At 37.4% G+C, this 25748-nt stretch overlaps 1 protein-coding gene across 2 annotated transcripts in view; it reads right to left on the bottom strand.

Moving 5' to 3' along the window:
• The window catches only part of LOC142332710 (ATP-binding cassette sub-family C member 4-like), a 208788-nt gene that overhangs the window by 85034 nt on the left and 98006 nt on the right, over positions 1-25748 (bottom strand). For both annotated transcript variants that reach the window (XM_075379285.1, XM_075379286.1), the window contains exons 7-9: positions 4769-4925; positions 3905-4043; positions 1201-1311 (exon numbers count right to left, since the gene is read on the bottom strand). In XM_075379285.1, the coding sequence (XP_075235400.1) occupies positions 1201-1311; positions 3905-4043; positions 4769-4925 (407 nt within the window). The remainder of the gene's footprint in view (positions 1-1200; positions 1312-3904; positions 4044-4768; positions 4926-25748) is intronic.

The raw sequence follows: 25748 nt of genomic DNA, 5'->3' as shown, positions 1-25748 counted from the left end.
AGTCCCACACTAAGGACTGCACATAAGATTTACCGGAACAGTTTCAAACTGGTCTTTTTTCCTATTTTCCTATAGCCTGGACTTAACCATCTTTACACAAGAATGAAGGCTTACTACAATACTTTGAAACAAATGGGGAACACAAGGATGGACTTAACTAGTGGATACCTTGTCAGAAAAGTTCTTTAGTGTCATGGTATGATAAGTACAGCACTAATGCTGTTATTTTGGTAACAAAAGGGATGTTTAATAAATAACAACTTTAAGTTTATAACCTTGATTTTAAATGTAAAAATCAATGGGAAAAATTAAAGCGACTCGTAAACATTTTTTTTCACATTTTTTCTTCATAAATACCAAAACTGAATAAGCATTTCTAACAGCGGTAAACGACCATATAAAAAGTAGAAGTTTTTATACAATTCCCATCAAAATATTTTAACAACTTTTTCATTTCTTTATCATCAGGCAAATGGCATTCCTTCAATATTCTACTACAACTTTTTGAATATGTGAGTCAAATAAAACAAGATCAGGGCTGTATAGTGAATGACCCATGGTTTTCAATCAGCAGTTTCAAAACAGTTATGAAAGCGTATGTTGGAAAATCATTCTTCATGAAATTCTTCTTTGATGCATGATTTGCTTATCAAATATTCCTGAGTTTCCTTATAATCTGCAATGATTGGTCGTTCCTTGTTCTAAAAAGTCAACAAGCATAATCTGTACAAAACATTACTGCTCATTGCTGATAACATCAGACTTCTAATATGTGGCACATCAAATACATGTGGATGGATGAGAGAACATTAATTAACAATTTATACCAATGACACACATTTCTGGTCTGATATCTAAAACTATCCATATAATTGCAATAATGTTTTTGTGAGATTTAGTTGTTTCCAATGATAACAAGTAAGCTCTTCTTAGACGTAAACTGACAAGGGTACAATCACTTTAATGTGTCATCAAACTAGGCTGAAAACCAGCATGAGGCCAGTGCAGTGTTACTTCACAGAAGAAATCATATTCTATTTTCTATTAACTTGATCAACAGCAATATTTGTGGTAGCTATTTGAAATACAGATTACTTTTTGAACATGTATAATACAACCATTTTATACCCCCCCCCACACACACACACACACACACACATCAAGAAACAAGTAACACAATAAACAAGTTGTAAATATTACCTGAAGTCTTTTTACAGATACTAAAGCTTCTGCCAATAGTGAGATTCCTTGAGGAAAAAATAGCGACATTGATTGTCTTAAAATATTAAAATAGCAAGTGATAACAAAAACCTAAAACAAAATTAACATTTATTTACTAATATTAATACAGTATATTCAAGAAACTGGTAAAGTGTGGGACCCTAATAATTTAGAACTCTTAAAAAAAAAATTATAAAATTAAGGTACCAAAGCAAAATTACAGAACAAAATTCTTGCTATGTATTTTTAAGGAAATAAAGATAATTAATTTACAACCTTTCAAATTCAGTAAAAAATCTGAGTATTATTTAGGTCAAAATACATACCTGCTACTTAGAAACAGTGCATAATTTTACTAGTTCAAGTGCATATTCTACCCCACCATAACCAAACCTAAGGATGGAGTGATGAGACGTAACCTAAGTTAAAATGTTTTCATGCTGTCAGCGAGGGCTTCTGCACACATTTTGCCCGATTGATGGAAAGAAAAAATGTTCAAGATCTTTTAAGTTCTTAAAGTATAAGTATAAGTAAATGTAGACATTTAATAATCACTGCTCCTCTGACATCATATGACCTTGAAATAAATATCACCAGTAACTACAACTTATGCAATGTGACAACCACCAGCTATCACCTCATGTGAAGGTCTACTTTTTAACAACACCCACATCTGGGAGACAACAACAGGTTTTTTTTATCTGTTTTCACTGAAATTATAAATCTAGACAAAAGATCTTTAATTTACTTACATAAATACCAGCATTCCCCATTGCTACTTCGCAAAATACATATCAGAATTTGAACATGAATACGAAAATTCATTCCTCTACGCCAAGTTTATTTTATTCAAAAGTACAACATATCTTAAAAAAAAAAAATGAACAGAAATAATATGAAATGTGTATGAGTTGAAAAGAAGATAGAAAGATACTCAGTCAGGGCTCTGTCCCCTGGACCCCTGTATTCATTGAACTCATGCTTGTGAGAATAATAATGAAAAATAAAAATTAAATCCTACTCAATTTATAGAAACTATCACTGGATTGTAATTTTTCAAGCAATATTTTGGTCAGTTCAGGACCCACTACTTGGTTTTTAGATCTCTGTCGCAGCTTTGGTCATAAAATACATAATCAGAATTACAAAAATTATTTATCATCATTTACCAAATTTCATAAATACTGGTTCAATACGATAGCATAAAATGGCAAAAATGTAAAAAAATATGTTTTTTTAGCCCTTAAAATATTAAAATCCAAAAAACCCGAAAATGGTTTTTAGATATTTATCTGAAGAGTATTTGCAAACCCAAATCAAATGAATACTTCGTTTAGTACAGTCGGCAATGGGAAAAATCTGTAATCATTGTTAAAGTTTTTTACCTTTCTTCATTTCTTTCAAGGTAGAATTTTAAAAAGATCTAGAAACTGGTTTTTAGATATTCATATGAAGATTACACATATCAAAATTCAAGTTGGTATCTTCATTTTTTACAGGGAAATTTTTTAAAAATAGAGTAAATTTCATTGTTACTACATTTTAACCCTTTTTTAAACTATTTTCAAAAAAATTTCAATAACCCTTATTAGTGTGCACTTATACAGTAAGAATAACATGTATACAAGTTTCATCAATTTACCTTCAGCAGTTTTTGCTTTAGGCATTGATTATAAATCACTCGTAGCGTGTTGTTTTATACAAATACAATAATGTAAAAGTTCATCCTGAAAGAGTTAAAACTCACTTCCTGAAATCAATAATTTTCCAGACAACTGTTTAAAAGTATAACAGTAACAGCTTTTTAATAAAGCACAGTGGTCCATCTGTATAATGAAATACAGGATCAATTACTGTCAGCACCCCAGGAAACAATTGCAAGAGTATACCTGTTCTTTTCAATATACATTCAAAGTTAGCATATTTAACTAGATACCGGCACAATATTTTGATAGTTATTTAACTAATAATACAGGTGGTGATCCATCTTTATAAGGCTGAGGCATTTTAATTAGTGCAGGTTCACTGAGCATGCAGCGTGTCATAAAACCATTCTTCATTTTAATTCTTTTCAGATCGATCTTGTCATTAAACTTGAAGGAGTGTTTGTATTTACAATCTTATATTTCTTAACTGAATCATGATCAAGCAGATACAGATGGGTACATAACATTAATGACAGGTCTTCTCAATCTTTAATGTACAACAGGTCATAGTTATCAGGTTTTTCTTTGCTGTAAACTTTCAGCATATTATTTAGTTTTTCTTTTTATAGAATATAAACATTTAACAAGTCATCACTGACTCTAATAAACCTTTATTACCTATTGTCAATAAAGTGGACATCATACAAACTAATAACATAAGATTAAGTCAAACAACATATAATACACTTTTATCAACAAAGAAAAATAAAAAAAAACTTCTTTTTTATTTTATACAAACATCATTTAATAAATTACTTTATAATAAATAAAAAATTGTAAATGGTTTTTGTACAATTTTTTTTCAGGAAAGACTGTTTTCCTGAATGAAAAATTGAGCTTATGTCATCTTGAGTTCAAATTTTTTAATAATAAAATAATGATACATGTGAAAAATCAAAGCAAGGTTAAAGGCACTATTAAAAGATTATATTTATAATTAGAAAGAATTATAATTATTTATAATTAGAGTTCAGTACCTTTTCTGCAGTGACATAATTCCCTTCCAATATATAATACAATATGCTGACTAATATAGCAATTTTTGTATGAAACAAGAAGAAAGACAATAATATACTTCTTACATATGTTGTATCAGATATAACACTCATTTCTTTCCTGAAAAATAGAATAACTAGTTAAATTAATATATAGATTAAAAATAATTAATAAATGCATATTCATCTGTCTGTTAAGACTTCCCTGAATAATTTATACTGAAATTCACATATCGATTTGATCTTAAGCTTTGTAATTCAATGTATTAAGCAAATATAAACTTAGAATTTTAATGGTTAGTTCTCTAATCAAATATGTTCCAATTTCCTACTTTCTCATAGTAAACTGTGATCTTTAATTTAAAAATAAACAAGCTTTGCTATTAATAAAATGACATTACATTCCATGATACGTATAACTGTAGCCGACTACTAGACTGTGATACTCTGTGAAAGACATTATGAAGGACATCTGCATAAAAAAAAGAAAGGAAATATCATCAACCATCCATAAAAGTAGGAGATCTCATCATTTCATAGAATCCCCACCTGGGAGATCAAGCCTCAAAGCCCTAGCAGCTGTGCTGTAATATTGCTTCCAGGTACAAACAGCAGTCTGATGCAATACATAATCAAACATTGGCTTATTCGATTATTCACGTGCGTACTCCCTCTTATCACTGTTACCTCAGTGTTCATATACTGTAACCCTAAAATCATTCGGTTAACAAATTACATCCTTTATTATTCCTTTACCTCTTTATTTTAACACAAAACATTCAACATCAAATTATTATAAGAAGAAGAAATAAATAACAAATTTTAATTAAATCTAACAATACCAACCTGCGAGCCGATGAAACTAATTTTGCAAAAGGTTTCTCCCACGCATACATTTTTATCACTTGTATGCCAGTAATTATTTCATTCATTAATCGTAACCTTTTATCAGTTTTAAGTGCCGTTTTTAAACGAAAAGCAGAATTTTTTTTACCTAGCCAAACTGCAAAAGAAAATTAATTTCAAAACACAAAAGAAAGTAATTAACAAAACTTATCTTTTATTAATTTTAAAAAAGAATTAAAATTAACGAATAGTAAATCAAACAGGTATTTTTTTTAAAACGACAACTACCAATAAAAGTAACAGTATACAAAAAAAAAGTGGAGGAAAGGGTAAAATGTATTACATGGTCTATGCATGGTTTTATATATATATATATATATATATATAAAATTTATATATTTAGAAAAAATGAAGTAAAGTTACTGACCTTTGTCTGATGTTGAAAACATGTTCTAAAAGAGTGGCAATTTCAATACACATTACTTTTTAAAAATTACTTCGCTTAAGTGCTGTCCATTTTCGCATACACATTCAGTAAGTCAATTCTGAAAATTTTGCATAGTGCGGTACAATGTGATCTCAGGGATGTTGGCTACTTCCTCTTCAATCTGTATCTTGACCTTAGCAAGGTTTCTTGATCTAATTTGGTACACAACACTCTTCAGATGTCAGCATAAAAAGAAGTCACAGACTGAAAGGTCTGGAAACTGGGGCAACCAAGCAATGTTAGCAGTCGTTGATATTATGCGATCCCCATACAAACATCTCACTGCTGCCATAGACTGTCGAGCAGTGCGTGAAGTGGCTCCATTATATTGAAACCGGGTTTGCTGAAGGTCAAGATTTGGAAGAGAATGGAGCCTAGTAGCAAAAAATGTCTCTAGCATACCAACATAACGTTGTGATGTCACAGTGACAGCACACCCCCTTTCAGCTTCAAAGATGTAAGGGCCTATCACCCCACAACACAAAACTTCACACCATAAGTAAGTTTAGCGTTGTGTAATGGATGCTGATGAAGCCGGGCAGGGTTTGTCTGTGCCCAGTAACAGAAGTTCTGCTTATTCACATATCAACATAAATGAAAATGGGCTTCACCTGACATCCAGAGATTTTCAATAAAGTTAGCATTCTCATTGATTTTGGACAACAGTTTTTCACAAAACTGCAGATGCAGTACACAATCGTTAGGTTTCAGTTCCCTGACAATCTGAATCTTGTAAGGATGAGATTTCAGGTTATGGAGTATTCTTTGCAAGCTCTGACATCCAACCTCCAAGATCAGGCAATTTTCTGCACTGAATGACAAGGACTCCTTACCACTTCAGCATTCACAGCATCAATGTTTTCTAGCATACATACAGACAATACACACCCACTAGGAAGCTGAACCAGTTTCTTCAAAGTTATGAACCCAAGTTTTAATTGCGTTTGAAGAAGGAACTTGACCAAGGGGTGGGATCTAATAGTGCTGCTAATAGTGTGACAGTTGTCACCCTGTCAGTAAAATGCCGTTATGTCAACCGCACATTCCACAACATTCCTGCTCCATCACAACTAAATGTCCATTATTACACTACAGTTTAATGTTTTTCTCCCACTTGTGGTACACCTACATGGCTGCCAACATCAAATTCAAAATTTCCCATTTCCCTGCATCAATCTGTACCAGATGTAAATATGAAACCAGAATTTTTGTTTAGAAAATACACGTTTATTGTATGAAAATGATAAAAAAATATTTTATCTGAAATATTATCCAATGCTAGCTACACATTTTTCCCATCTCTCTGACAATTTATGAATGCCACACCAAAACAACTATTGCTCTTTTGAGGCAAACCAGTCATCAAGCCATTTTCGTACATATTCATAAGAAGTGAAGTGCGCTTAGAAACAGTATGTCCCATCAGACGGCGCCAAGTGTGGCAATAAAACGTATGCAAAAGTATTTCTCAACTGACTGCCTCAATTGTTTCCTTGACCGGTTTTGCTGTGTGTGGTGGTGCATTATCATGTAGACAAAATCACTTTGTGTTGACTTTTTTTATATTCTGGTCATTTTTCACGCAATGCTTGATTCAAATCAATCATTTGTTGTTGGAAGCATTCAGTATTATAATGGTTTTGCTAGGTATTAGCAGCTCATAATAGATCACATCCTTCTGATCCCACCAACCACAGAGCATTTTGTCTTCTTTCCACAGTGATTTGGCCTTGAAATCGATACAGATGGTTTGCCTGGAGTTACCCATGATATTTTACACTAAGGATTCTCAAAATATATCCAATTTTCATCACTTGTCACAATTCGATGGAGAAATTACTTTCTTTTACCTGGCGAGCAGCATTTCGCAAGTGGTTTTTTTTTCTCGCTGTCTTTCATTCGGTTCATGTGGGACCTCCTACTTTCCCATCTTCTGCATCTTTCCAATGGCTTTCAAATGTATGGAGATCACTTCTTGTGTTACATTTACTTGATCCATGAGTTATTGTTGTATTTAACATGTTCAACACTAATTAAAACTATGTTGTTGTATGAAACTTGCATTGTTATAAATTGAAAATCTTTGTCAGCTGACAAATAAAGAAAATGGAAAATGGAAAATAAAGAAACGGTTTGATAACTACACTGACAGCTAGGGCCGTCTATGAGCAAATTCTGGTTTCATATTAACTCACCTGGTATAAGTAAACAGGTTACTTATTAATGCTATCTTACAACCAGTGGTGGCTTGCATATAGGCACTGTGGAACTGCAGCACCTCCTATTTCTACTTGATATTATTGATAAAATTTAATATAGTAAGTCCTTTTTTCTTTAATTTGTTCTTTACACTTGTACAATATATAATCCTTAAGCTTTATGTCAGTAGCCATTCCCCCAGTTTATGAAAAAAATACAAAATCTTTGTATGGAACTATGCACTTCACAGTTCCAGTGACATGGTGTCTAGCTGTTGTGCACATGCGCACATAGGAAGCTGCGAGGGAGAGGGAGCACTCTGTCACTCCCGCAGTGCTGACCCTGGCGTGCTGGTGGATGGTAATTTTTTTTTACTCCACATGTGTATGGAATGTTTCCTGTTCATTCCCTTTTCTAGTTTAGCTGATGGAAGGAATATGAAAGTGGTTTAGTTGTTTTTTCAGTAGTGATCAGAAGATGGCGGAAAGCAAGGGCTCTTTAATTGCCAAATCTGTCCAAAAAAACACTGGAAAGGCGAAAGAGAAGGTAATTATTAAAAACTAATTATGTATTTGTTTCTGTAAACATAGAAATTTAAATTAAGCACCGTTGGACTATAGTGTTTTTTAGTGGAAATTTTAGGTTATCTAATAATACTAAAAAATATTATCTGTATTGACATTTTATTACTTATTCGGTTAAAACAAATACCATAGTATATGGTACCATATTCTTGAATGTCATAAAGTGTAGAATTATATTATTATCCCGCTTCCAGCTATTCTACTATTTCATTCATTTTTTTTATTTCACAGAAAACTTTAACCACGGACTTGAAAAGGCCCAGAAAAACAATTTTTGGAGCAACACCACCACTAATTTTAGCTACAAGCCACCACTGCTTACAACATACCATTGTACATTAAACAATGCCTTATTGAATAATTATAACTAATCGTATTGCTACCTTCAGCACTTGTACAGAGCCATCTATGAATAATGTTAGCATAAAATTAGACATCCCTTTTTAGCATTTTTAGACATCCCTTCCACCAGATGGAATTCTGTCAGATTTTAGAGGTCCCCGTTCAACAGTTCTTACAAAATAATTAGTTTAAGAGCAGAGTTAAAAAATTAGAGGTAAAGAAACTTTTTTTTTTTAAATTTTGAATTAAACGATTTACAACTATTTATTGTTTATTGTATCAAACAGTTGGAATAATCTGCCATATACACAGATATTTTCATTTTTTAACTAATTAAATATCTATACATAAATTTTCTACCAATTAATATTTTATATTAATTATGGAAGTAAATAATACAAGGAATATGTATCTTTTAGTTGTCTTTTTCTTATAATATTTAATAACATGCCAAAATTTACCATAAAGCATGATTACAAATGAAATAAATTCTTTAGTCGGTATATAAAAAATGTAACTTTTATACGTAAAGATAACTTTAAAAGGAATTTCTTAAGTTTATAGAACTCTTATACTGACATCAACAGTAGTACGGAAATGGGCGAACGGCCACCGGAAATGACGTCTTCCAAAATAGCGGTGGTCGGCTATCTTGGATTGTGACGTCGGTGGCGTCGTAGCCCGCAGTCTTTCCAACCTGTTTTTAGGACGTTCCTCGAGGATGAACCTGGTCGTCGTAGATCGGGCACCAGGAGGCGGCGCAGTCTTTCCAACCTGTTTTTTAGGTCGGCCATCTTGGATTGTGACGTCAGTGGCGCCATAGTCCGCAGTCTTTCTAACCTGTTTTTTAAGACGTTCCTCGATGATGATCCTGGTCGTCGAAGACACGATGACAAGGTTCTCGTTGTAGATCGTGCACCGAGAGGCGGCGCCAGCCGTCCCCCGGTGTACGATCTACGACGAGAACCTTGTCGTCGTCTTCGCCTCGACGCGGACGTTCCTCGAGGAAGATCCGAGCTGTCGTAGTCGTTGAACCAGGAGGCGTCGCCCGCCCCTCTCGAGGTCTTCGTTGTGGCTCGTGCACCGGGAGGTGATGTGACGTACTTCGAGGATGATCCTGGTCGTCCAGGCGACGGCGTCGGGAGGCGTCGACGCTCGAGAGGTTCTCGTCGTAGATCGTGCACCGGGAGGCGGTGTCTGCTGCGCGTGTGTTTGCGTACGTGCGTGTGTCAGCGGAGCTACAGAGAGAGATGTTTACCGTGCGGGATGCGGCGCTCGACTGACGAACCGTCCGGCCTACGCGTGACTCTTGAAATGGAAACAACTGCCTATCACCCCTCACATTCGCTCGACACCGATTAAAACAATAAAACAGGAAAACACCTGCTTATCTATTGTCCACACACATCCGCTCAATTTTTTAACAACTATTTTTCCTTATACATATTATCGGTTTACACATACACAAATTTGTGTGTGTGTAGGCAGTTGTAGAGAATTATAACCAACGATGTTAATGCTGTGGGAGTTCGAGTGTGACTGACACGAACGATCGATACAATATATATACCTCCCCCTTTACAAAATTGTTTCATTCATTTACCGACTTGTGATCAGAGCACAGTACTACTGTAAAGTTAAAAAACTATTAAGTGTAGTTTTTTCATCACCTTAAGCAACTAGGTAAGTTTGAATATAAGTTTTTTTTTGTAATATGACTAAGGTAAGATTAAATGACATTCAATCAAATAAAATAAATAAGATAAATAATATATAAATTTAAAAAACAAATAAAAAAAATAATATATGAATTAATAAATTAATATATCTTCTGTTACTGTCTGAAACACACAACAAAAAAACAATGTTACGATATATGTTATTTTAATTTGTTTCAGATATTACAAAAAAATAGAAATGGTATCACCGGTAGTTATCCAAGCAATAAATAACAACGTCATCCGTCTTGGATGGGACCTGTCTGACTTTGAGGAGATGTATCTCCTTTCAACCCTTCTACGGTATCAGAAGAAAGTACTGAACTGTTTGAAGGAAGAAGGAAGACGTTTTGACGACAACATAAAATGGTAATTAAAAAGCGTTAATATTTGTTTTGTGAATGTACTGTTTTTAACTTTAAAAAAATAGCAGTCAATGTGTACTAAAATTATTCTGTTTCTACAGGTACGTTGCTGCAAATGTTGATTTTTTTTTTTTTTTAAGGGCGAAAAACGGTTGAACGTTATCATCGCCCGGAAAATAAATAAATAGATAAATAAATAGATAAATAAATACATAAATAAATAAATAAAAATAATTCTAGGTTTTTAGATAAAATTAAAACTTAAAACTACTATCACAGAAACAAAATCCGGAATGGGTGTAAAAGGCCCATTCTCGGATAACAAAAACACTAATATGTAACTTAAAACTCTGTTAAAAACTATCACATTAAAAATAAATAAAACTTAAAGCTATGTTAAAAACTATCACATTAAAAATAAATAAAACTTAAAACTAAAAAAGGAGATAAAACTTAAAACTAATATCACAAAAATCTTATAACTAATATCACAGACGAATTTAAAAAACATACAAAAAAAAAACAAAAAAATCCGATAGGGAGTGTAAAAGGCTCCCTACTCGGATAACAAAACAATACATAGGACAATACATACAATTACTAAAGAATACATACTTATTAAATTTTTTGCATTAACCCTATACTACGTAAAAATATAAACATGCGGTTTAAAACCTCCTTATCGTCACGCAAGATACCACGGATGTTACTAGGAATTTTAAATTTACGACGCAATGCCGCATAACATATGCAGTCCACGAGTATGTGGCGCACAGTCACGCGGCAGTTGCATCTTGCGCATAGAGGTGGTTGTCCTCTTGTAAACAGGTACTCGTGTGTGACTCTCGTGTGTCCTATCCGCAATCGACAGAGTACTACTTCCTCACGCCGGGGTTTTCTGTATGAGGAGTTCCATGGTAACACAGAATCTTTAATCTGACGGAGTTTATTATCAACAGTAGCTGTCCAATCACCTTGCCACCTTGTTCTTAATAATTGTTTTACATAGTTAATGAAATCAGAAGTAGCAACTCGGGTGGTGAAAGGAGGCTGGTTACATGCTTCTTTGGCAGCGGAATCTGCATGTTCATTACCTGGAATCCCTACGTGGCTAGGGACCCAGCAAAAACTTAATTCTGTGTTGCGATTATTCAACTCAGCGATTGCGTTGTAGATTTCAATGACGATAGGATGTTTGGAATAAAAGTTCTTTAAGGCTTGGAGAGCACTACACGAGTCACTGCAAATAAGAATTTTTCTATATTTAGGGTTAATGATGTTTAGAGCCTTATTTATAGCATATAGTTCAGCGGTAAACACACTCGTAATACTGGGGAGACCAAACATATAAGTTCTCTCATTGACAACAAAAGCACACCCAACCGTATCGTTTTGTTTCGATCCATCAGTGTATACAACCGCGTCTGGTTTCGCCTTGGAGAGAACACACTGAAACATCTGCTGAAAGACGATAGATGGTGTTGATTGTTTATTACATGTAGTCAGGTCAAAATTAAAATTTATGAGGTTTATTCCCCATGGAGGATATGAGCAAGGGTACATAGGAAAGAATGACGGTGTGTCAACATTTATATGCTGCAGCAGACGCCAGGTACGGATACCTACAGGTGCAGTACGTCGTGGATGATCCTCATACTTTCCTAGATTAGGATTTTTAAGGACTGACTCAAGAACCGGGTGATTTGGCTGTCCTCTGAGACGAGCAAAATAAGATAATAAGAGCTGGTCTCGTCTATCCCAAAGTGATGGTTCACCACAGTCTACAAGTAAGCTTGCGACAGGACTTGATCTAAACGCGCCTGTAGCAAGCCGAAGGAAAGCATGATGTACACTATTCAGCATTTTAAGCACGGTTTGACGAGCTGATGAGTAGGCCACACAACCGTAATCTAAACGGGAGCGAACAAAGGAATAGTAAAAATGTATCATACATGATCTATCGGCTCCCCACTTGGTGTTAGTAAGGACTCGCATCATATCTAAAATTTTGGAACATTTTGTTTTCAATTCTTTTAAATGTTTGACCCAAGTAAGACGACTATCAAAAATTAAACCTAAAAACTTAACGTAATTAGAGATAGTAATTGTCTCACCGTTCAGAAAAATTTGCGGAATAGAAGGGTTTCGTAGCCGAGAAAAAACTACACATTTTGTTTTTTCGGATGAAAATGTGAAACCAGTAATCCTGGACCAAGCTTCAAGGTGATATATAGTGTTCTGCAGTAGTCTCTCTGCTGTGGGTGCCGAACGGCTTGCAATGTAGATAGCAAAGTCGTCAGCGAATAGAGAGCATGAGACAGGAGCCTGAACACATTTGGTAATATCATTTATGGCTACAGAAAATAAGGTGGCACTTAATACACTACCTTGGGGCACTCCATTCTCTAAGATGACACTATCTGAGAGCGAATCATCTACACGAACACGAGCCGTTCGGTGATTTATGAATCCCCGGATAAAAGCAAGCATATTGCCCTTGATTCCCCATTTTTGGAGAGTGTTAAGAATACCACGTCGCCAGGCTGTATCATACGCCTTTTTTATATCAAAGAAGATAGCGACGAGGTGTTGCCGATTGAGGAAAGCGTTTTGTATGGCTGTTTCTAGTGACACTAAATGGTCAATGGAAGATCGTCCTTGTCGAAAACCACACTGTTCTGGAGATAGAAAGCCATGTTTCTCCAAGTACCATGTAAGTCTGCGGTTTACCATTCTCTCCATTATTTTACACAAAACGCTTGTTAATGAAATAGGGCGATAGCTTGAGGGGTTCTTCTGGTCTTTACCAGGTTTTAGTACTGGTATAATAAATGCTTCTGACCAGCCGGGTGGGAAGACTTGTTCGGAGAATAAACCGTTGAAAATATTCAAAAGTTGTTGTAGTGCCAAATTAGGAAGGTGTGAAAGCATGGAAAGGCGAATGTTGTCCGGTCCAGGGGAAGTGTCCCGTGAGTTTTTAAGTCCATGTAACAATTCTTTAAATACGAATGGAGTGTTTAATTCACCAACCGAATCACCAATGTTTAACGACAACACCTCCATTTGTATCTTGTACCGTTGAAAATCGTAATTATATGATGAGGTGAGAGACACCGAGCGGAAAGATTTTGCTAGACTATTTGCCACTTCCGAGGATGATGAAAGGAGTTCTCCTTCATCAATAAGACCAAGAATAGATTGTTTCGGTGATCCGAAGAATGCACGAATTTTCTTCCATACAGTAGACGTGGAAGTAGTGCGCGAGATAGTGCTCACGTATTTCGTCCATGAATTCCTCTTAGCGTCCAAGAATACTCGACGGCACACCGCTCTAGCCCTGCGGTATAAATTTAGATGTTCTGTTGTGGGCCTACGATTAAATTTACGTAGTGCCTGCCGTCGATTCCTAATAGCAATTTTGCATTCATCGTTCCACCATGGAACGAAAGGACGTCTAGGATTACCCGATGTTTGTGGGATATACCTGTTGGCATTCTTAAGTATCATGGACGTAAAAGAAGAATATTGGTCGAGGATGTTCGCTCCATCGTCATACTGAGATTGGAATGCTTTACAGTATCCGTTCCAATCTGCCTTTTCAACAATCCATCTCCGTGGCATTCTTTTAATCTCGCAGTCTACACCGAAACTAATAATAATTGGTCTATGATCACTGCCGTGATAGTCATCACAAATCGACCAATTAAAATGAGGGAGTACATTCGGTGAGCATATGGAAAGATCAAGGTTAGATACAGCACCAGTTGATAAGGACATAAATGTGTGTGATCCATTATTCAGTAGGCAAAGGTCAAAATCTTGTCTCAATCTGTTTATCATATTTCCTCGAGTGGAGCAGAAGGTTGAGCCCCAGGAAATATGATGGGCATTGAAGTCTCCTACTATTAACGATGGAGATGGTATTTGTGTAAGGAGATTTGAGACGTCTAAAGCACTGAACACAGTGTTCGGTGAGAGATACAGATTGCAGATATGCAATTTGAAGGGAATAGTGACCTTTACTGCAATAGCAGGAATGACAGTGGTTAGTTGAATTCTTGTAGCTGACACCCCATTCTTCATGAAAATCGCTACTCCACCACTCTCCCTACTGTCTACTAGGCAGTCGTATCTCTCGCAGAAGTATCCTCTAAATGTAATTCGGTCATGTTGTAGGAGGTGAGTTTCCTGGAAACACATGATTAGTGGATCATGTGTGTGCGCCAGTACTCTAATATCTTCAATGCGGGACCGAATACCTCTAACATTCCACTGAATAATGTTCATAAGTGTAAAAAGCAAATAAAAAAATGAATTTCGGAAACTAAATAAAAATTAGTTGTACGTGATTCGGTTTTTCTTTTTTGAATTTTTTATTTTAAAGAACTCCGATGCCCTAGGGTCGGGTGGTTCTTCAACCATATCCTCCAGTATATGAGGAGATGGTGGAGGAGATTTATTTGAATGGGATGCTGAAGTTGACATCCCAGAAGAGATAGTTACATGGGTTCCCTTTATGGGGAGCTTATTAGGTGGCTTACTGCCAGCTGTGATAGTCGCTATTCGTGGCGGTACGATTTTGGGAATAGGAACTTTCGTATGTATCATACTGTTTGATTCACTAGCTGCGATGGAGGACTTTTTATTCATTTTTGTCAGCTCTGAGATAGTGGCTGTAAGTGAAGCTACTTGATCAGATAGCATCTGAACAAGTTTTTTAAGCTCATTGCAGGATCCGCACTGCTGATTATTAGCATTTGTAGGAATTTGTTTAGTTGTAGCGGTGGCAAAAGATACATCTGGTTTAACCAGGTTCCGTGAGTTGTTTATCTTTTTATATTCTCTACGTGCAGCCGGAAAAGATAGTTTTTGCTCCGTACAGATTTTGAGAATTGCCTTTTCTTCTTTAAAAGTTGGGCAATCTCGGGAGCGGGCTGTATGTGGACCACTGCAGTTTGCACATTTTTCACTTTCTTCGCAGTTAGTGTCGTTGTGACCTTCTTTACCACATCGAGCACAGATCTCAGTTTTCGTGCAAGATGTTGTAGTATGACCAAAACCTTGGCATCTGAAACATCGCCGTGGGTTGGGTATGAATGGTCGTACCCGAACTGAGAGGTAACCCACTTTGATCTTTTCTGGTGGAACAGGGAGACTGAATGTTAATATAAGAGACGGTGTCGGTTCTTCTGTTCCGTTCTGCCGTTTCATTATACGTTTCACCTCAACAACATCTTGGTGGCACAGCTCGTCAACTATTTCAGAGATATCTATATCCAGAAGGTCTCTACAAAAAATTACACCCCGGCTCGTATTTAGCGTTTTGTGGCATTCTGCGCTTATATTTATGCCACCCATACTACGGAGACGTAAGATAGATCGACTCTGCTCATCGTTGAATGTTTCAACCAGAATCGATCCGTCGCGTAATTTCCTGATATTCTTCGGGGAGCCACTTGCACCTGTTATGGTTTTGTTTATTAAAAACGGTGAGACCTTTTGAAGGGAGCCACCTTCCTGACTATTTTTGAGAACAACGAATCTGATATTTTTATATTTTGATTTTAAGAAATTCTGTTCAGTAGGACTTTTATCCTCGTCAGACGAAGCTGATCGAGGTCTCTTCGCAAGACTTAAAATGGTGGTTTTTTCAGATGGACCACCAACCATCATAGTGTTTATTATTGGAACTGAAATTTTGGTCCCACGAGTACCGGCGAAAAATGGACCACTCCAGCAGAGCGCACGCGTACTGGAGCTAGAGCTAAATACAACTGGGTTCGCCCTGGTGCCCAGAGGACATCGTTCGAGACTCACTACGTAGAGCCATTCACCCATCGGCACGATTTGTTCCCACCTTGGGTTACGGTTGCGTTTCGTAAGATGTCGCAACACCACCGAGTGTAAATGTAAGAAATATCAGTGTAGGTTGTTGTTGTGTAATTGTGTATGTGTGTATGTTGTAATTTATGTAGTGTTCTTGGTGTAGTATATGTGTAAAATGTAAAGTGTTCCGCAGCTCATTGTATAGTGGGAAGAAAAGCTGCGGAGGCTAGGCCCGTGGGGACGCCAACCCCCAAAGTCTTAAAGAATAAGACTCCCCGTCGGGGTGCAAATGTTGAATTGATGAAGCAGACACGTCTCGAAGACGGAGTAGAAACAACATTTACCAATTTGTACCTGCATGGAAAAACTAGAACGGTGATAAATTTGGACGATAACACCGACGTTGTTGAAGTCATGAATAGAATCTGTGGAAAAGATCATAGAGACACAGACCTTATTCATCAACAACGGCAGTGGGTGGGTAATGAGTAAAATAATTTATATAGATTTAAATATTATCCGTTACCGTCCGCTGCACGGTGCCTCTAGTTCATTTATAAAAACACCAAAAAAACTTGTAAGAAGAGAGGCAATAATTAATGTAAAAAATCCGCATGATGAAAAATGTTTCCTATGGTCCGTACTAGCATACCGCTACAATCATCCTGGCAAAAACCAACGACAGGTTTGGTATGCAAAGTACGAACATTAAAATAACATGAACGACATAACATATCCAGTAAAAGTAAAAGACATTGATCGCTTCGAGGTGTTAAACCCCACAATAAGCATCAATGTCTACGGCTATGAGGAAGATAACAATCGTGTGTATCCGGTACGTGTTACCGAAAACCGCGATCGTACCCACTGCATACACCTATTTTTTTTAGGGCGAAAAACGGTTGAACGTTATTATCGCCCGGATTTTTATTTTATTATTGTTTTTTTTTAAATAAATAAAAAAAAAAGTAATTAAAGCTTATTTTTAGATAAAATTAAAACTACTATCACAGGAAACAAAATCCGGAACGGGTATAAAAGGCCCATTCTCGGGTAACAAAAACAGTAAAAAAAACACTAACATGTAACTTAAAACTACGTTAAAAGCTAACATATTAAAAATAAATAAAACTTAAAACTAAAAAAGGAGATAAAACTTAAAACTATTATGTTTAAAGTCTTACAACTAATATAACAAAAATCTTACAACTAATATCACAGACGAATTTGTAAAACATAAAAAAATATGAATATATACATATATAATTTAAGACGCAATGCCGCATAACATATGCAGTCCACGAGTATGTGGCGCACAGTCACGCGGCAGTTGCATCGTGCGCATAGAGGTGCTTGTCCTCTTGTCAACAGGTACTCGTGTGTGACCCTCGTGTGTCCTATCCGCAATCGACAGAGAACTACTTCCTCACGCCGGGGGTTTCTGTATGAGGAGTCCCATATTAACACAGAATCTTTAATCTGACGGAGTTTATTATCAACGGTAGCCGACCAGTCACCTTGCCACCTTGCTCTTAGTGATTGTTTTATATAGTTAATAAAATCAGAAGTAGCAACTCGGTTGGTGAAAGGAGGCTGGTTACATGCTTCTTTGGCAGCGGAATCTGCATGTTCATTATCTGAAATCCCTACGTGGCTAGGGACCCAGCAAAAACTTACTTCTGTGTTGCGATTATTCAACTCCGCGATTGCGTTGTAAATTTCAATGACGATAGGATGTTTGGAATAAAAGTCACTACACGAGTCACTACAAATACGAATTTTTCTATATTTAGGGTTAATGATGTATAGAGCCTTATTTATAGCGAATAGTTCAGCGGTAAACACGCTTGTAATACCGGGTAGACCAAACATACAAGTTCTTTCATGGACAACAAATGCACACCCAACTGTATCGTTTTGTTTCGATTCATCAGTGTATACAACCGCGTCTGGTTTCATCTTGGAGAGAGCACACTGAAGCATTTGCTGGAAGACAATAGGTAGTGTTGATTGTTTATTGTATGTCGTAAGGTCAAAAGTGTAAGATTTATAAGGTTTATTCTCCACGGAGGATATGAGGTAGGATACGTAGGAAAGAATGACGGTGTGTGAACATTTATATGCTGCAGCAGACGCTGGATACGGACACCTACAGGTGCAGTACGACGTGGACGGTCATCATAATTTCCTAGATAAGGATTTTTAAAGACCGAGTCAAGAGCAGAGTGATTTGGCTGTCCTCTGAGACGAGCAAAACAAGATAACAAAAGCCGGTCTCGTCTATCCCAAAGTGATGGTTCACCACAGTCTACAAGTAAGCTTGCGACAGGACTTGATCTAAACGCGCCTGTGGCAAGCCGAAGGAAAGCATGATGTACACTATCCAGCATTTTAAGCACGGTTTGACGAGCTGAAGAGTAGGCGACACAAACATAATCAAAACGGGAGCGAACAAAGAAGTAGTAAAAACGTATCATACATGACCTATCGGCTCCCCGACTGGTGTTACTAAGGACCCGCATCATATCTAAAAGTTTGGAACATTTTGTCCTCAATTCCTTTATATGTTTGACCCGAGTAAGACGGCTATCAAAAAGCAAACCTAGAAACTTGACGTAAGGAGAGACAGCAATAAGTTCTCTGTTCAGAAAAACCCGCGGAATAGAAGGGTTCCGTAGCCGAGAAAAGACTACACATTTCGTTTTGTCGGGTGAAAATATGAAACCTGTAGTTCTCGACTAAGCCAAGCCTCAAGGCGAAATATAGTCGCTCTGCAGTGGGTGTTGAGCGGCTCGCAACGTAAATAACAAAATCGTCAGCAAATAGAGAACATGAAACAGGACCCTGCACACATTTGGTAATACTGTTTATGGCTTCAGAAAATAAGGTGGCACTTAATACACTACCTTGAGGCACTTCATTCTCCAAGATGACACTATCTGAGAGCGAATCATCCACACGAACACGAGCCGTTCGGTGGTTTAAGAATCCCCGGATAAAAGCAAGCATATTGCCCTTGATTCCCCATTCTTTGAGGGTGTTAAGAATGCCACGTCGCCAGGCTGTCATACGCCTTTTTTATATCAAAGAAGATAGCGACGAGGTATAGGCGATTGAGGAAAGCGTTTTGAATGGCTGTTTCTAGTGAAACTAAATGGTCAATTGAAGATCGTCCTTGTCGAAAACCACACTGTTCTGGAGATAGAAAGCTATGTTTCTCCAAGTACCATGTAAGTCTGCGGTTTACCATTCTCTCCATTATTTTACACAAAAAGCTTGTTATTGAAATAGGGCGGTAGCTTTAGGGGTTGGTTTGGTCTTTACCAGGTTTTAGTACTGGTATAATAAATGCTTCTGACCAGCCGGGTGGGAAGACTTGGTCAGAGAATAAACCGTTGAAAATATTCAAAAGTTGTTGTAGTGCCAAATTAGGAAGGTGTGAAAGCATGGAAAGGCGAATGTTGTCCGGCCCAGGGGAAGTGTCCCGTGAGTTTTTAAGTCCATGTAACAATTCCTTAAATACGAATGGGCTGTTTAATTCACCAACCGAATCACCAATGTTTAACGATAATACTTCTATCTGTATCTTGTACCTTTGAAAATCGTTATTATATGATGAGGTGAGACACCGAGCGGAAAGATTTTGCTAGACTATTTGCCACCGCCGAAGGTGATGAAAGGAGTTCTCCTTCATGAATAAGACCGAGAATAGATTGTTCCGGTGATCCAAAAATTGCACGAATTTTTTTCCACACAGTAGACGTGGGAGTAGTGCGTGAGATAGTGCTCACGTATTCGTCCATGAATTCCTCTTAGCGTTCAAGAATACCTGACGGCACACCACTCTAGCCCTGCGGTATAAATTTAGATGTTCAGCTGTAGGCCTACGATTAAATTTGCGTAGTGCCTGCCGTCGATTCCTAATAGCATATTAGCAATCATCGTTCCACCATGGAACGAAAGGACGTCTAGGATTACCGGTTGTTTGTGGGATGGGATATATCTGTTGGCATTCTCAAGTATCATGGACGTAAAAGAGGAATACAGGTCAAGGATGTTCGCATCATCGTCATACTGCGATTGAAAAGTTTTATGGTATCCATTCCAATCCGCCTTTTCAACAATCCATCTCCGTGGCCTTCTTTTAATCTCGCAGTCTACATCAAAACCAATAATAATTGGTCTGTGATCACTCCTGTGAAAGTAATCACAAACAGACCAATTAAAATGAGGGAGTAAATTTGGCGAGCATATGGAGAGATCAATGTTAGATACAGTACCAGATGATAAGGACATGAATGTGTGTGATCCATTATTCAGTAGACAAAGGTCCAAGTCTTGTCTCACTCTGTTTATCATATTTCCTCGAGTGGAGCAGAAGATTGAGCCGCAGGAAATATGATGGGCATTGAAGTCTCCTACTATTAACGATGGAGATGGTATTTGCGTGAGGAGATTTGAGACATCTAGAGCACTGAACTCAGTGTTCGGTGAGAGATACAGGTTGCAGAAATGGTATTTGAAGGGGATAGAGACCTTTACTGCAATAGCAGGAATGACAGTAGTTAGCTGAACTCTTGAAGCCGACACCCCATTCTTCATGAAAATCGTCACTCCACCACTCTCCCTACTGTCTACTAGGCAGTCGTATCTCTCACAGAAGTATCCTCTGAGTGTAATTGGGTCATGTTGTAGAAGGTGAGTTTCTTGGAAACACATGATCAGTGGATCATGTGCGTGCGCCAGTACTCTAATATTTTCAATGCGGGACCGAATACCTCGAACATTCCACTGAAATTTACACGTTCATACGTGTAAAAAAAATAAATAAAATAATTAAATTTCAGAAATTATATAAAAATTAGCTATACGTGATTCGGTTTTTATTTTTTGAATTTTTATTTTAAAGAACTCTGATACCCTAGGGTCGGGTGGTTCTTCAACCATATCCTCAAGTATATGAGGTGATGGTGGAGGGGATTTATTTGAATGGTATGCTGCAGTTGACATCCCAGAGGACATAGTTATGTGGGTTCCCTTTACGGGGAGCTTATTACGTGGCTTACTGCCAGCTGTGATAGTCGCTACTCGTGCCGGTACGACTTTGGGAACAGGAACTTTCGTATGTATCACACTGTTGGATTCACTAACTGCGACGCAGGACATTTTATTCATTTTTGTCAGCTCTGAGATAGTAGCTGTAAGTGAAGCTACTTGATCAGAAAGCATCTGAACAAGTTTTTTAAGCTCATTGCAGGATCCGCACTGCTGATTATTAACATTTGTAGGAATTTGTTTAGATGTAGCGGTGGCAAAAGATACATCTGGTTAAACGAGGTTCTGTGAATTGCTTATGTTTTTATATTCTCTACGTGCAGCCGGGAAAGATAGTTTTTGCTCCGTACAGATTTTGAGAATTGCCTTTTCTTCTTTAAAAGTTGGGCAATCTCGGGAGCGGGCTGTATGTGGACCACTGCAGTTTGCACATTTTTCACTTTCTTCGCAAATAGTGTCGTTGTGGCCTTCTTTACCACATCGAGCACAGATCTCAGTTTTCGTGCAAGATGTTGTAGTGTGACCAAAACCTTGGCATCTGAAACATCGCCGTGGGTTGGGTATGAATGGTCGTACCCGAACCGAGAGGTAACCCACTTTAATCTTCTCTGGTGGAAATGGGAGATTGAATGTTAGTATAAGAGACGGTGTCGGTTCTTCTGTTCCGTTCTGCCGTTTCATTACACGTTTCACTTCAACTACATCTTGGTGGCAAAGCTCATTAACTATTTCAGAGACATCTATATCTAAAGAGGTCTCGACAAAAATTACATCCTGGCTCGTATTTAACGTTTTGTGGCTTTCTGCACTTATATTTATACCACCCATCACCCATATAACGGAGACGTAAGATAGATCGACTCTGTTCATCGTTGAATGTTTCGATCAGAATCGATCCGTCACGTAATTTCCTGATATTTTTCGGGGAGCCACTTGCACCTGTTATGGTTTTGTTTATTAAGAAAGGTGAAACCTTTTGAAGGGAGCCACTTTCCTGACTATTTCTGAGAACAACGAATCTAATATTTGTATATTTCGATTCTAACAAGTTGTGGTTCTCTTCAGTAGGACTTTTATCCTCGTCAGACAAAGCTGACCGAGGTCTCTTCACAAGACTGGAGTTGGTGGTTTTTTCAGATGGACCACCAACCATCATTGTTTACTATTGGAACTGAAATTTTGGTCCCACGAGTACCGGCGAAAAATGGACCACTCCAGCAGAGCGCACGCGTACTGAGCTAGAGCTAAATACAACTGGGTTCGCCCTGGTGCCCAGAGGACATCGTTCGAGACTCACTACGTAGAGCGATTCACCCATCGGCATGATTTGTTCCCACCTTGGGTTACAGTTGCGTTTCGTAAGATGTCGCAAAACCACCGAGTGTAAATGTAAGAAATATCAGTGTAGGTTGTTGTTGTTTAATGTGTATGTGTGTATGTTGTAATTTATGTAGTGTTCTTGGTGTAAAAAATGTGTATAATGTAAAGTGTTCTGCAGCTCATTGTATAGTGGGAAGAAAAGCTGCAGAGGCTAGGCCCGGGGGGACGACAACCCCCAAAGTCTTAAAGAATAAGACTCCCGATCGGGTGCATACATTTATTGCTGCTTGCAGGGAAGACGAGAGATAAATTCGACTATTGCCTTATAAATACCAAACAAGGTAAAAATGGGCTATCTGGTCTCCTTTCAGGTCTTACGACACATCACGGTAGCAGCCAATATTGCCCTTACTGTTTGCACCGTTTCAGTTCATCAGACCCACTTGTCGCTACACAAAACAACCAACATTTGATCGAGTGTAAGCGTCACGGTGTACAAAGGATAAGAGTACCCGATCCCGCTAAAGAAAAGGAATGCGTGATGAAGTTTAGGGACTACTCGTCAGCACTAGGCGTTCCGTATACGGTGTATGCAGACTTTGAATCTTTTGTACATCCGATGGACACTGCCACCCCTAAACCTAACACTAGTTTTACCGATAAGGTAGCCCATTATCTTCCATAAGGTTACGCATACGTAATCGTAGACGAGGAAGGGCAGATTTGCGAAAGTCCTGTAAGCGACGAGCGAGAACCGATGGTGAAAATACCGTTGAAAAGATGCTGGATGAATTGCTCAGTCACGCCGATAGATTGGACAAAATTATGATTGCCAAAAAACCGATGGTGATGACTACCGAAGACACTGAAACATATCAAAGGGCAACCGAGTGTTTTCTTTGTCATTGTGAGTTGAAGAACGATTGTGTACGTCATCACTCACATACCACAGGACGGTTTCTTGGTGCATGTCATAACGAGTGCAATTTAAATTGTAAGCGCACCGAGCATATTCCGGTATTTTTTCATAACCTCCGCGGTTACGATAGCCATCACATAGTTCAAGCTTTAAGGAAATATAAGGACGATGTAAAAATAAACTGTATCGCCAACACGTCCGAGCGATTACAGTCACTGTCCGTCGGTCCATTGAGGTTCTTGGATTCTTTACAATTTCTTTCGTCGTTCCTCGAAAAACTTGTAAAAAATCTAGTAAAAGATTGTCAGGACAACAATTAACATTCCTGCGCATCCGTCACAGTACCTATGATTGCGCCTTCAAGCTGTACTAATACCGGTTCTGGTAAACATACCGGACATCTGTTCAAATTGTCGGCATCGCTTTTAAGTGAATCTACAGCGGATCGTGGATAATCTGGATTCCTAAATGATGTCGAAGGTTGTGCTTCTGTCGACGGTACCGACGACGTAGGCAACGTTAGTATTGCAGGTGGAGGCGGTCTACAATGTGGTCGTCGTGGTGTCAGTGATGGAAGTCTTCGTGGTGGTGGTGGTGGTGGCGACGCTGGTGTCTGTGGAGATGTTGGTGGTGTTGGTGAAGGGGAAGATGCTGACACCCTTTCTTCCTCCATCTCCAGTATAATCCTGTTGCACCTCCTTTTTATACGGTTTGCTGAATTTATAATGTCTTGACACGCGAAGTAGACCTCCTCTAAATCGTCAGTGTTCCTTAAGAACCTCACACACGCATCATTTAATGATGCTCTTGCCGAAGCAATCTCTCGGATGTTTTGCATTTTAAGTTGTTAACTCAATGAAGTACTAACAGTGAATGCTATACATAACGTTTACTTCAATAATGTAAAGTTGTTATCTCTGGAGGCGTTTCCGTTAAAAGCACTTGTATATTATATGTTAAACTCATTATCTATTACCGTAGTTTTAATTACAACTGCAGTTTTGCTATCGTATATATATTTTATGCAGTTATTAAAACGCAATAACAAGAAAAAATATTGAAATAATACTATTTTCCTTGTTTTTAATATTATTTTAAAATAATATTATTTTCCTTGTTCGTAATATTATTTTTAAATAATATCAATATTTTTTTCCTTGTACAGTTTTAATAATTTTTATCACTTGTTCCAACTATTATTTACAATGGGTTTGTTTTTTAGACTTAATACCTTTTACACTATTACAAGAATCGATAATAAAAAGATTTTTGTTCCAAAATGGCCAATTATCTTATATAGTAAATTATCTATTGTACCTATTCAAACGCCTAAAAACTAATCTTAATAGGCTTTATTTATAAGGGTGATGGTCTACGACTAAGATGCGTAGACTGTAGTGTATGTGTAAATATGTGGGAACAATTTGATAACCACCAAACACATAAAACTACTTGTAAATTTTATTAAGAAAACAAAACATTCATAAATTTAAAACGGTCCTTTTCAGGACCACCCTAAACCCCCGAATCGATACTTGAGATTAAATCATTAACTGATTTACAGTATTGTAAATCAATTAATGATTTGACTATTTTATCGATACGGCCGGTGCCAAGGCCGGGATATAAGAGTGGTGAGGCGGGTAAAATAAAGAAATAAAGATCCTTTTTCTCCTATTCCTATTCAAACACACAAAATACGGTCAGTGCAACAATGAACGTCAAGGCGTCCATAGCTAAAGAGCTCCATCGTCAGGCGCGACGAAACTACCCCACAAGACGTCTTTAATTGAAGGGATAAACGATTTATATCAAAGTGATTTGGTAGAGATGATATCATATGCTAAATTGAACAAAGGTTATAGTTATATACTGACGATGATAAATTGTTCTAATCTGGCATTCGCCATTCCGGTTAAAACCATAGCCGGTACAGAGATCGCTAAGGCTCTCAAACCCATATTGTATAAACGCAAGATGCGTCATTTTCAATCCGATTTAAAGAAAGAGCTTTACAATCCGTTGATTAAACGACTATTACTTTCTACAATATAAATCATTATTCTACACATTCGGATAAAAAAGCATCGATAGTCGAAAGATTTAATCGAACACTGAAAACGATGATGTGGAAATATTTACCGAACAAAGTACTTACAAGTGGT

The sequence above is a fragment of the Lycorma delicatula genome, chromosome 12 (assembly GCF_047948215.1).
Source record: "Lycorma delicatula isolate Av1 chromosome 12, ASM4794821v1, whole genome shotgun sequence".
NCBI classification, from domain to species: Eukaryota; Metazoa; Arthropoda; class Insecta; order Hemiptera; family Fulgoridae; genus Lycorma; species Lycorma delicatula.
Note: the sequence above shows the minus strand (reverse complement) of the source record. Positions and strands in the feature narration are given on the sequence as shown.